Genomic DNA, 13390 nt, shown 5'->3' with positions numbered 1-13390 from the left:
GTTGTTTAGTTGTCAATTTTAATGAAAGTGGCAGGAGCTAAATTAGCTGTGAGACTTTGGATCAAATTGCTGACTCTGTTCAAAAGTTACTGACGAGGAAGGAACTGACAGCTAGAGAAACTGCCTAAGTTTCGTTTCCTTAGGAAAAAAAGATTAGCAACCCAACCTGCCACAGTGCTTACATTTTGATTACTTTAAAGTATGCTACTCAAGACTGCATTTGGTTCTTCTCCAACATTTGTTTGATTTGTTGCCTTTTTAGAAACTTGTTTTATTTTAGTTTTGGGCAGAGACTTATTGGTCCCTTCAAAAAAGAAAAAGAAAATCGATTTCTTCGTTTCTTGGTCTTTTAAGTATTTATTACTAGGTGATTAAATCATTGCATTGCCTAAAGGGTGTCCATCCAGAGCACTTTATAGCTGCTAGTCCAGGCCTTTAAAAAATAAGATATGTGACTTTGAAATAAAGTGCATCTACACTCGACCCACAGTAGCACTTCTATAGGCAGCCTTGTTTCCTGTGGAGATGAAAAGGAAATGTTTGTTCTTAGGGTGTGAAGCACTTCGTTTTTAACTACTAAAAAGCAAATGTCTTGCATATTTCTCCTTTCACTTTAAATTCTGAATCTAACTGGAAAGTCTTTGCAAGCAAACTGCTCTCAAGAGGTCCAGTTCTAAGTAAAATGTCATCAGTGGATGGATTGCTTGTACGCCTGACTTTTTGGTGTGTTCATAGTGTTCTGGAGGCAGAACAGAAACAGGTAGGACTAAAACTGCATACTGATTTGCCTTTTTCTGTGAGTAAAGATGACTGGTTTGCGTAGTCACACAATTGTGAATGGCTCTAAAGAAAATGATGGGCAAGGGGAATCCCCGCCAAACTGCCTTCTGGATTCTTTTAGAAGAAAGGATTGTATCATGCGGCAGATTTCTGCTAGGAAACCTCATGTGGATGTTTCCAGATGGTTATGACAAAAAATGCCCAGTCTGTAGGCTGGTATGAAACATTTCATGGATATTTTCTTACTGATGTCTGAAATAGATCATTGAGGTAGCCTCCAACATATGCCCACACCTACACACTTGTGTTTTCATGTACATAAGTGATAATTAATTATGATAAATTGTGTGGATAACGTGAAAATAGTCAGATTTTTTCCCAAAATGCTCATGTTTTGACTTAGAATATCCAATGAGAAATTAAAGCATTACAGGACTGCTTTCACTAGTGTTTTCATTCAAATTTAAATACAAATATTTAAACAAGTATTATTTCCAAAAATGTGTTTGTGCAATAGTCACTTAAACTGTGAAAACAAATGCAACTGTACAACGAAAACTTGAAAGGCACTTGAATTCTTTGTTAAAAACTAGACCACAAAACTCCAATGCAAATAAAAGCCCACAACTCAGAAAATCAACATAAAGAGAAGGAATGAATCACAAATCTGAACACGTGGAGATAATTCAGTATTACAGATAATGGGAGGAATTAGATAATGGGAGCAAGATGAGTGGGGCTGGATCACTGACAGATTGAAAGTCTGAAAAGGACTCTTTGGATATAGTATTGAGAATTAATGGAAAGTATTAAGTTGATTAATAAGCAACAAATTTTCAGCGAAGTCTATACTATTCAGGGAGGTTGCAATCTGGCCTCTGATGTGGTCAATGCAGATCTCTAACTGAATTCACCCAGCACATACAGAAGCGAACAGCTGGTCCAACACTAGCATCCTTTGATCTTCTCTCTTTAAAAATCACAGAGTCCTTTTGAAAAGGTGCCATTTGGTATTATTGCATATTCCTGGATGCAGAGGTTTATGTGGCTTTTCGGCTTCTTTTGAAGGTGGATCTGATCCTATGAGAATGAAAATGAATAAGAGACTGTGAAAATACCAGAGGTCTCTAAATTGAGAGTTAATGTATACAGGAAAGCATACTCCCACTTATCAGTAAATGGGGAATGGCGTTGTGAGCAAAACATGATGTTTTTTCTATAATATACAGCAAAGGCAGATGTATGCATATTCACAGGATACCACAGAACATGGTCAAGCCAAATTACAGTGGAATTATTTTCTTAATGAATTAGTTCTCTTAAAGAGATTTAAAATGTTACCTTAAAACGAACAGATAATATTTGTGGAAAAGGCAATGGAAATAATAGCGTGCTGGTCTTATGAAGTGCAGGGCTATTAGCAAAGACTTAGAAAACCTTGAAAGATCACTTTGGGTTGAACTATTTTAATAAAATATGTCTTTGTTTTGTAGAAGACTTCACACCCACCAAAGCACAAACTGCCTTATCTGAAGTCAGTATGTTGCACTGATAGGACTGGATTGTTAACCTTGCCTGCTTCACGTTACAAATCAACATTATGAATGTTGTAGGTGTCACTAGTGCCTACAAAGCCTGGACAGAAGTATTTCAAAGGTCTTTGGGAAGAACCATGAAAATTTGCATTTAGATTGTATTTTTTCTATTATTTGCCTTATTATGCTTTTAGAAATTCTTTATTTCAATCTTATCTCTGCAACAATGATGATAAAAAAGTGATTAGAAAAAAATCCCAACCCCTAAACTCAAAACTAAACTCTGAGATACGTGAAATCACATAAGACAAGAAGCTGGGGCTTTTAAAGGGAACAAATACTGTAAGATTCATGACATAAAACTGGCAACACTTCCAATGGATATTAAGGTGCTGAAAACGGAAAACTTTCAAGAGTAAGTGTTTTATATTTCTTGGAAGAATGAAGAAGAGCTGGTGAAAATGAAAGGTTTTATGCAGAAAAACCCGTAGTCATTCTGTGGTTATATCACAGGAGATATTTTATGCAACAGCAACCATACTTTGGGTTTGGGTTGCTGCTGTGCCAGCAGTTCTGCTGCTTTTCTATTGGTAGGAACTTCAGCTAAAATTGGGTAAGATTTGTAATTTTCTTCTATTTTATGTGTAATAGATTTTAATCAGGAGTTGGATATGTGGAAAGATTCTGAACAGTAGAAGCACAGAATAAAACCGCACACCATGCTTGTCCATTCCTGTCTTCTACATTGACGTCATTGTTTTCCATATTTTTCTACAAGCGAAACAACATTTTAGAATGGTGTCTGCCTTTCTTATGGTTAGCTCCCACTGGTAGCTCATAGTTTCTTAATTGCTCATACATGCAGACTGTGTTTTTTGAAGAGCTAGAAAGCTGGTTTGTACCAACAAGAAACATGACACAAGAAATGAGGAGAAACCTAATGTCTTCATTATGTATTGCTGTCCATGCACAATCAACAATGAGAAAACATGTTATATGTCCCTCTGTCCAGTTTCAGAGTTCCTGACATAACATCAATTCAAGGAAAGGGGTGATAGCATTATGCTCGTTTTTATAAACAGGGACATTAAGTGGTGTTAATGGGGACAGATGTTCTGAGAAAAATATTATCATCTATCTCCATACATTCTTCCAGAAAATAATTTTAATATGAATCCTGAATATTCATATTATGCTATTACTGGAGTCCCTAGGCAATACAGAGTTGACAGTCATACATTTAGGAGTGGCCAAAAAGTCCACAATAGTGTGTGAGAAAGACCAACCCAGAACAACTATTCACAGCTACTCTCTTCTTCCTGGACAAAGTAAAAGCTTGAACTCTTACTTAGAGGATGAATAAGTACTCAGACCATGATGGGGCAGTTATTTCCTTTTACTAATTCAGAAAGTAATCATTAGTGTTCTGTGGGGAAAGGTTTCCCAACCAATAAACCTTTTTTTCCATCCTGCATGGGTTTACCAAACTGAAATTCTGAAGGGGAGTATGAAACAGATGTGCTGTGAAAGTCAAGGTACCACGGCTTTAATAATTCTGAGCTTACACTGCTATCACTTGAAGTTGTACCCACCAGCTCGTTATCTATCTGGACATGTGTCTCTTTAGATGCCTAACTCCACCAGGTGCCAGTTTCTTCTCCCTTCCCCGTCTTTGGAAGACTCAGCAGTTAAAGTATGTGAGAAATTTTGTGAGTGGATAGAGGGATCAATAACATACATTTTCTCATTGATGACTGCATGCAGACAGGAGTATGCAAGGAGGACAAAGAGTCTTCCTCATGTCATATTTCAGATGGTACAAACCGGTTCTTCAGTACTGTCAAACAATAACATTTCCAAAAAGTGCTTGGAATGGGCGGAATAGAGCATTTTTTAAGAAAGATGTTAAAACTGTTAATCTTGAGAATTTCAGAACTTCCCTCTGTCCCAAATATTTTGTTCTTATAAAACAAAGAAGTTGTTTAATGCCAGCATTATCCCTAATAGTAATTGGGAATATCCTCTAATTCACAGAGATCTGTTGGCCGCAAGGAGCAGACAACTAAATCCTCCATGATGTGTAGCTCTGAGGAAACATCCATATCTGTAGGCGAGTGGTCATGAGGCCTGATTATCAAGAAGCCTACTTTGCAGATAGTAGTAACTCAAATCAAAATGTTTAGTAATCAGATAGCACTGGCACAACGCGTACATGCTAACTCTAATCACTTACACACTTAATGACCCTCCACAGCACTGTGAAGCAGGAAGCGAAGAAATTATTTCTGCTGCTTATAGGAAAGGGAGGCTAAAAGATGAAGTGTGATGTAAGTTCAGAATGACAAGTCAGAGAGGGTTTTCCAACTCTGAGCTGCTTTCCTTATGCAGTGATGATAGAGGAAGCCACTGAGTTTTAGAGAAACTAAAGTCTTTCAGAGATCTGCTGGGCTGGTAAGGGCAGTTCCTTACTAACCACTCAGCCAGCACGCTGAGGAGTATGCATAAAACAAAAAATGAAAGGGAAAAACCTTTAATCAGTGGTCATAGTGAAATATGACATGACTTTGCAAGGACATCATCGGGTAATTGGTGTAAGGTGTTGTGTGAACAGAAAGGTGTGAAACCTCTGCTTTGCATGAAGAGTCAGATGACTTCCAGGCAGCAAAATGAAAAAAGATGCCTTGGTTTCATTTCCTACTGTTTGGAAGGGATGACAGTCCAGCTGTGACTATGGAGCCACACAGAAGGACCACTCCAATTTAATGCAACACAAGACTTTTCAGTAATATTCTGGCATCTCTTTCAGCTAGATTAGGGCTCGTGCTCAGACAAAGAGCTTTTTTAAGTGCTGAGTGTTCAGTCCCCTCCAGCATGCACTCGATAGATATCTACTAAGGAACACGGATAAAAATTGCATGGTCTTTGTCCCTTGGCTCTGTCTAGTAAAGGGTAGATATTTGCAGGATACACCCTATTTTGTTTGTAACCATGTTGATGTTCAGGAAAGGCAGTGCAGAGGAGCCATCTCAATCTGAGCCTTCCTCAGAAGCTGACCATGATTCTTGGGCAGCAAGACATACACCAGACAATGGGGATCTGTTACATCACTTTCTGGTGGAATGGGAAGCAGAACAGGGCTGGGAGGTGCACAGGACCCCAGCGACTGAAGGACTGTCATGTTCTGACCATCTGCTGTAGACTGTTGTCTAGGATCAAAACAATTTGAAGAGATGTGATGTTATGGGTCAGTAGAAGAGAACACGAAATGAGCATGTCAGCTTTAATATGGTGCTACTTATTCAAGTGTAAAGATCTGGAAAAGGAACTCTATATTTCAGTATTAGAACGCATTACTGTCCAGCTGATGATTTACCACAGATCATTCAACCCTTTGTGCGAGAATTTGAATGTAGATGAGTAGAAGGCCTGAATCTAGCCTCCGTAGACAAAAAGAGGTACCTGGAAGACAAACCTATACTCAGAAGACAGCATGACAGAAACACGCATCATGGCTTTCTTCTTCTTTACTCTTTGCTTTATTTCCTGTCTCAGTCTTTATGAAGACTTTATGAAGAGTCCCTGTCTCTGTTCCCAGATTTGCCTTTTCTAGATGCTAAATGATCATAAACCATCCCATTGCTCTGTGATGCCATTTTCTTACCTGCAAATTTGTACACTTGACAGTGGCCTCATCTGAAATGTGAGATTGAGTGATAAAATTGGCTACGTAAGCCCCTAAAACTTTAACTAGTATCTATAAAAGTTGAATTGGGAAAATCTTTTCTTTCTGATATTTTATCCTGCTGTTATGCTTAAAAGTTTAGTAGTAATAAAAGGCCAAATGCTGTGAATGAGATACGTGTCTGATAGGTTTAGCAAAGCTGTTTAATCCAGTGCATTCACTTGGAATGAACAGTTGTCTGCAGAACTGACTTAATCTTTCAACTCCTGAAATTGTATCTTCTTCCTGGCTGAATAACTACAGCAATTAGTTGTGTTCGGTTGTGCCAAGATTTGTCCTCAACATGTTAAGAAGACTGAGCTGCCTGAGTAAATAATATCTCTCAAACTCCTTACTTGCAGCTCTTCTTTGCACACTCTCTGGTAACTCAACAGGAAAGCACTGCTCAAATTGGAACCTGTGATGGCAAAAACTGGGCTTGATGACCCAGTTCCTTTTTCAGCTTTATGTTTCTGAGAGCATAAAGAGTGCCATACGTAACAAGAATAATTTTCCTTCTACTTCATGGCACCTCCCCTTCCTTTGCCAAAGGAGAGCTCCATAGACTCATGGCCAGTCGATGTGCCTCAGCGGGTGTCTCCCACCTTGTAAAATATGCTTAATTTTCCTATATGTATAAAACTACATTTAGCTGTGCCACAGCATGCCATTTGCCTGTGCTTGTCTTGCAAAGCAATCCAGATGTTTTAACATTATCAATAGGTTTGTTCAGTGTGTTGTCATTTGTGAATCCACTTTGAATCTTAGTGGGACCTCCTTTTTGTCATCGTCCCTAGAGGTATTTAAAAGATGTGTAGATATGGCTTTTAGGAACATGGTTTAGTGGTGAACTCAGTAGTGTTAGTGGTTGGACTCAATGATCTTAAAGGTCTTTATCCAACATAAATGACTCTGTGATTCTGATTGTAATCATAGAAACATAGAATCAGAATGGTTTGGGTTGAAAGAGACCTTTGAAAATTGTCTAGTCCAAACCTTCTGCCATAAGCAGGCATAACTTCACATTTTTTTTACAGTTCTTTGAGGCATCCTTGAATAGCATTATACCCTTACCTCCATGTAAACACTTCCAGCAATCAAGTTATTGTTTAACCAATTTTAATTTATTGAACTAAAACCAAAATGGGCATTGCATAGTGCTACTACCCCAAGAACATTACAGGCCTAAATTTTTTGCAGCACTGCACTTGTGAGATTTGCCATCTTTCTACACTGCTATTCCCAGGGAGTTTTAGCATACAGCTTTTGGGCCTACCATTGCGGGTGAAATTTGATTTTTGTCTTTGCAAAATGGAAATTCCCTGTTTGTAACGCTAATAGTAGGCTAGATCTGTTCCAGATGGAGGTCCTCTTTCAAGCTGCAGATGGTAAAAATGCTTGGTGGTGTTACTGGTCATTTGCTGAGATTGAAGGTGCTGCTGAGGAAGGGATCAGCTTCTTTCCAGGAACCAGAAGAGTCATCTGGGGCTGTGCTAGAGAGCTTAAATCATACCTGTTGGGGCCAGTTTAATTTTCAGCTTTTTCTGATGAGCTACAGTCATCCTCCACTGCAGTCTGTGTGAACTGTGCCCATAAGTGACCTCTTCCTGAACCTCTCTTTCTTTTTTTCCCCTATGGGCTCCTTTGTTTCCCTTGGAGGCTCCTGGCTACAATGCAATCATATACTACGTAGTAGAATTACTCTGATTTCTTCATGAGACTCTATGCAGTAAGCTCTTTTACCATGATAACAATCAAAGCAGGGTTCAGCTCCTATACAAAACCCCTTTGCCTAGCTATCCTCAATACATTATTTTTTTTCCAGGGGTCTATATGCACTTGGAGACCATCCTTTTTATCTCCTTCTAATGGGCTTTTTTTTTTTTTTTTTTTATCCATGCCTTTCTGTTTTCATCTTTTACACACAGAAGTGGAAATTAATGGATAAATGGGGAACTTTAATTATTGCCGAGTAGAAATTAGTGTCTTGAATACTAAATACTTTGCAGATAGTAGACAATCACAAAGGAATTAATATGATGCATTATTGCATCCATGCTGGAACCTCATTTTCTCTGATCCTATTCTGAATTTGGAGGTGAACAATGAGAAAGTGGCAGAAATGTACTTTAGACTATGGAAAGAATGCAAATAGTGTTTCACAAAATGACAGCAGTAAGGAGAGCATTTAGATCTCTAAGTGACTCTGAATAAAGCCAGGGAAATCTCAGTGGTTACTTTAAAAGAATACCAGAAATGAGTTGACTGCTAGACTGACCCTTTAACCGCACAAATATGATTTTTATCTGATACGGTGTAAGAATATGCTTGAGCCACAATGCATACTCCTCAGTCAGTACCATAATTTCCCCCTTTTCCCCAGCCATGTGTAAAAGAAACTTCAGAATCTGCCACGTAAATGTTACCCCTTGGTGAACCACTGAAAATTTTTCCAGGACCATACTTTTAGAAAGATGCTTTCGAGGGATTCCCTTGATTAGCCAAAACCAAAGGGTTCTTATCTAACACTATCTTGTCTAAATATACACAGCCTGTGATGACGAAATGAAAAATTTCAAGGCCAGGTATAAATACCACTGAGAGGCAGATGAAGTTCATTCGTCTACTTTCTTCTAATAGAAGACTGTACTATTAGAAGTTGAAGCTCGCTGCTCTTAAAACTGACATCTCCCAGAACTTATCTGAGCATTTTAATTGAGCCATCACCAAGAAAATGACTTGCCAGACCTACAGCTTATTTGCTCTGTCTGTCATCATGATTTATTTTGGACGTTTTGGAAATAGCTCAATTCTTGCTCACCTTCAAAATGATATAGACCAACTGAAAGCTGACTTTGTAAGTATGGTGCTCTACTGCATTTCTCTTCTCCTTGTGCCTTAGATATAGCCCAGGATCGATCACTGCTTGACATACTCAATGTGTACCAATAGAGGGTAATCATAGAACAAACCTTTTGCTTTACCTTTTTTTAAACAAGAATATGTACAATTTCTTTGGCTTTGTTAACCTCATTCACTAACATGATATAATTTTTCAATAGTTATAGTAAATAATAGTAGTTTGCGTTAATTTCAGGGGCATTCCTCCTTTCACAAGAGCTTCTACTAGCTCTATGAAGCCTTTGATTACATGGAATGTTTCATAACAAGAAATGTTTATGCCACTTATGATGAATGATTTAGTCTTGATTCAGTTCTGAATAGATGCAGTTTACAGACACTCTTAAGTTTTAGGTTATTAATGTTAATGGGGGATTTAGTAATAGCAATATAAACAAAACAGAGAAGACCTTTTGTTTTAACAAATGCATCTGGTACTTACTAGTAGTAGTGTCCTGCCCAAAGGTGGTTCCTGCTGCTTATTCTTTTGCATCCTGCAGCTATTCTGTTTACATATCTATGACTGTTATCTGGAATAGGAGTGTTACCTACCTACCTACTTACTTCTTTTCATTTTGATAACTTGATAACTGCAATGAACTCACCTATCTTCATCTAGGTGATGAGGTGAACTCATCTACTTCATCTAAGTACTTCACAATTGACTTCAGCTGGGATTAGTCATAGCGATAACAGATTCATAACAGAGTCACTTCTAATTAACAGCTTTTATTCTCAATATATTTTTCTTTAAATGCATGAAACCAATTGCAAGGGTTTGCTCCTGTTTTCAGCCATCATTTTGTCAGAATTTCATGTGTATAAAAGTTAAAATTTAGTCGTCAAAGAATCACCCTGAAGTATCACATGGAGAAGCCTAGTGTGATACTTCAGTGTTTGCAGAGGGATAGCAAACTGGCTGTAAAACTGGCATTAAATCTTAAATTTGTCATTAACACAGATCAGAGAGATTCTCACTAGAATATATATAACTCTGTCAGAGACATCCTGAGCTGTGGTGAGCTTCTTGCACTGACATTAAAGACTCTGGTCCACAGCAAGTGCTCCCCACATTTCAGAAGAACAGCAAAACAAAGTCTGGTGGTAAGCTCAGCATGGGGAGCCAATCAGCCTATGAGGTTTCTGTCACCCTGCAAGTTTTCCCTTTGCACTCACTGTATTTAAATTACCAATCAGACGAGCAAGGAAATAGTGACTGTTGTATACAAAAAGAAAAAAAAAAACCCCAAAAAACGACACACAGAGAAAAGGAAATGATTCAGTTTACCTCTCCTTGGTAGGACAGTTGTATTGCTCTTTGTTTCCTAGAATCTGCCACTGTGCGTGGCTAACATCTGATGGTTAAACTCTGTCCCTGCGAACGTCTCAGTATCCCACTAACCTTGTACATCCCCATACCTGTGGGCTACCGGGCTGTTTTCCAGTTTCACGAACTGTAGTTTTATAGTAAAATTAGTTTGTTCTTGTTCCAGATGAGATTTATTAAGCCTGACTAAATTCAGGTGCACAGACCAAATACTGGTGGACTTTGACTTAAAACATGCAAAAATCAGATCTGACAATTTGCTAGCCAGTTGCTATGCTTCTGAACTTTGATATTCAGCTGTCAATACCACAACTTGCAAGGCGTATTTGATAAAATAGACAGAGCTAAATGTCTTTATTATAGCAGGAGAAGACACTGAAAAACAGCCTAATGCTGTTTCTGATACTGGGCAGTCATACAATGCAATTTGGTGCTTATAGAATTGAAAGCATTGTAATAGCAATAGCAATAGCTATTACAGTGGTGCAAAAATCCTGTCTCTGGTTTTTACTGCTCATTCGAATAGAGAACACAAATTTGCCTTGTAATAAGTATTGTTTGTATAACAGATATATTTGTTCTTTGTTGCAGAACTCAAGCCATTCCGATGTAGCTGACGGTGGACCTATTTTTACAGAGAAACTGATAAACTGGACAGAGGTGAGTTAGAACCAGATACGACAAAGCATCTTGCGCACTTTGCTGGGCGCTTTTGGTACAAGGCAGCTCCCAGAGCTGGTGTAACCAGCTAGGGAAGGACAAACATGAGCAGAGGCTGCTTCAGTATCTCTGAAATGACAAAACAATCATGAAAATATTTCGCATAAGGACCAAGGTGCTTCATATTGCACCATGAACCAATCCTGAGGTACAGCCAAGCCCAGGACATGAGCTGCAACATCTTATCCTGTTTTAAATGACAGTGAGAACCTCTGTGTGCTGCATTTTAGCTTTGCTTTCCTGCTGATGGGCACTTATAGACCTTTCTTTCTTTCTTTCTGACTGTATTTTTCAACAGAGAAATGAAAAAAGAATCATCCTGAGCCAGATTGTTTCCATGTACTTGGAAATGCTTGAAAACACTGACAAGTCAAAGGCACACATCAGGCACATATCTGAGGAACTCTATACTCTGAAAAACAGCCTTCCTGATGGCTTGAAGAAGCTGAAAGACCTCAAGGACCTTGAAAAGCTTCAGGTAAGGCTCTTCCTCTGCCTTCAAGACTCATGACACTACATTTTCCAGTTGATATTTGAGTGTGAGTCAAGCCAATAATGCTTTATAACCCATTGGGTAATCCCCATCTAGCTCAGTTCACACTGGAAAACCTGTTGTTTCCAGCTGCAGGGGCTGCTGCGGGTCTGCAGTGTGGGGTGTCAGCATGGGGGCTGCTGCCCTGAGCCTTGCTAGAGTCTGTCACAGAGGTGCTGGCAGTGCTGTCATGTCATCTGCCCACCAGAGCTGCCACTGACACAGCCATTTGTGGTTTAGAAATGGGTGAGAGAGTTGTGCCTGGCTATGACACACCTCCGCATGCTTTGGAGTCACTTGGCTTATCGAACTATTGCCGATGGCATGCACTACCGATGTCTGCAGAGGTGTGCAGCCAATACCCTGGCGGAGTTAGCTGCTTGAGTGGGCATATGCCATCACAATAACTACACAGTAGCTCAGTTTTACAGAATATGGCTGGTCTGTAGCATGTCGCACAGTAGTACAGAAAGTGGAAAACAAAACTCTGTGACAATGTGGGTGTTTGTTGTAGGAATTAGGGAATGGAGTAATTGGAAACTGCAGATGTCCATCTGGTTTATCCTGGTAGCAGTGTAGCCTGTACGTTGTGATCAGTAAATAATTATAGCTCTCGGCATGACCTTCCTTCTGTTTGTTTCTTATTTATAATAGATGAGTGACTTGAAAATTCAACGCAAAGCTGTGCATGAGCTGTTCAGTGTCCTGCAGAAACTAGTGGAGACTCCAACTACTCTCAAAAGAAAAAGGAGCCAGTCTCAGAGGAGGTGCAAATGCTAATGACATTATATGGCATTTTGCACAGAGTTATTGTGCAAATATCGTTATGAGGCACATTTTTTATTTCAGTCTTTTAACTGAATTTTTATACATTTATTTATTAATATTTAAGTATTTTAAATAATTATTTATAACAAAATACTGAAGTATTTATACCTCCTACTACTAAGGAATGCCTTCGTCTTAAAATTCTGTCTATCTGTTATATGTTTGTTGACCTGAAAATACAGAATGGGGCAATGTTTACTCAGTTTCCATCTGGAAATCCTGAAATGACATGATACGGTACCCAGCTTTCCATCTGGTGCTGTCTTGAGAGAGGGATGTTATAAAATTAGTCTCATCATTCATCTATTTGTCATGAAGATGCAAGCACCAATATGGGCAAGTTTCTGTACTCGTGAAAATATACTCATATCTGCTTACTTCTAAGCATATCTAAACTCAAATCAAGCAAGTAGACGTGCTTAAAGGTAAGCAAATGCTCATGCACTTTTCTGAACTAGGGAATTGATGATGATGACAACTATGCACTGAAGTTACCAAGAGGCCAGGCTAGTTAGCAGCTCCAGGAAATGTGACTAATTCTATTGCACTTACTTAACTACAACTCACTGATTTTGCGAAGTTCTGTATTCTTTTGTACTGAATTGTTTAAATGTGTCTGACGTCATTTTATTTATTTGGAGGTAGTAGTATGGAAGTTTTTATCTCAAGGACTATATTTTTGTACTGGAATATTATTTAAACCTTTGGATTTCTCAATGGAAATTTTTTGAAGTTTGGCTATTAAATAAAAAATAAATAAATATTGAAGAGTGTTTGCATGATTATTTGCCAGAATCTCTGTGCAAGGTAAACTGCTTAACCTTGCTTTATGTTGTCATAGAAGATAGCCCTGCCAAGATATGTAAGCCACATTTTATCTCCTCCTCCCTGCCCAAGATTTGGGAAAGGACAATGTTTTTGAAGAAATATGGCAGAAGCGTCTAAAATTCCCAAGCTCTTCAAATTCTGCTTTTATCTGCATGAGGAAGCATAATTTTGCTTATAAGAAGGCTTTGACCATTTAAAACTTGTTGTTACGCTGATTT

The 13390-nt window shown here is 38.6% G+C and overlaps 1 protein-coding gene across 1 annotated transcript; it reads left to right on the top strand.

Moving 5' to 3' along the window:
* The first annotated feature begins 8770 nt into the window (after positions 1 to 8770).
* Positions 8771 to 12296, top strand: IFNG (interferon gamma). Its single transcript, XM_065665028.1, has 4 exons — positions 8771 to 8893; positions 10856 to 10924; positions 11283 to 11462; positions 12171 to 12296. Exons 1-4 carry the CDS (start codon positions 8771 to 8773, stop codon positions 12294 to 12296), a joined length of 498 nt encoding a protein of 165 aa, XP_065521100.1.
* The last annotated feature ends 1094 nt before the right edge of the window (positions 12297 to 13390 follow it).

The sequence above is a fragment of the Lathamus discolor genome, chromosome 1, assembly GCF_037157495.1.
Source record: "Lathamus discolor isolate bLatDis1 chromosome 1, bLatDis1.hap1, whole genome shotgun sequence".
NCBI classification, from domain to species: Eukaryota; Metazoa; Chordata; class Aves; order Psittaciformes; family Psittacidae; genus Lathamus; species Lathamus discolor.
Note: the sequence above shows the minus strand (reverse complement) of the source record. Positions and strands in the feature narration are given on the sequence as shown.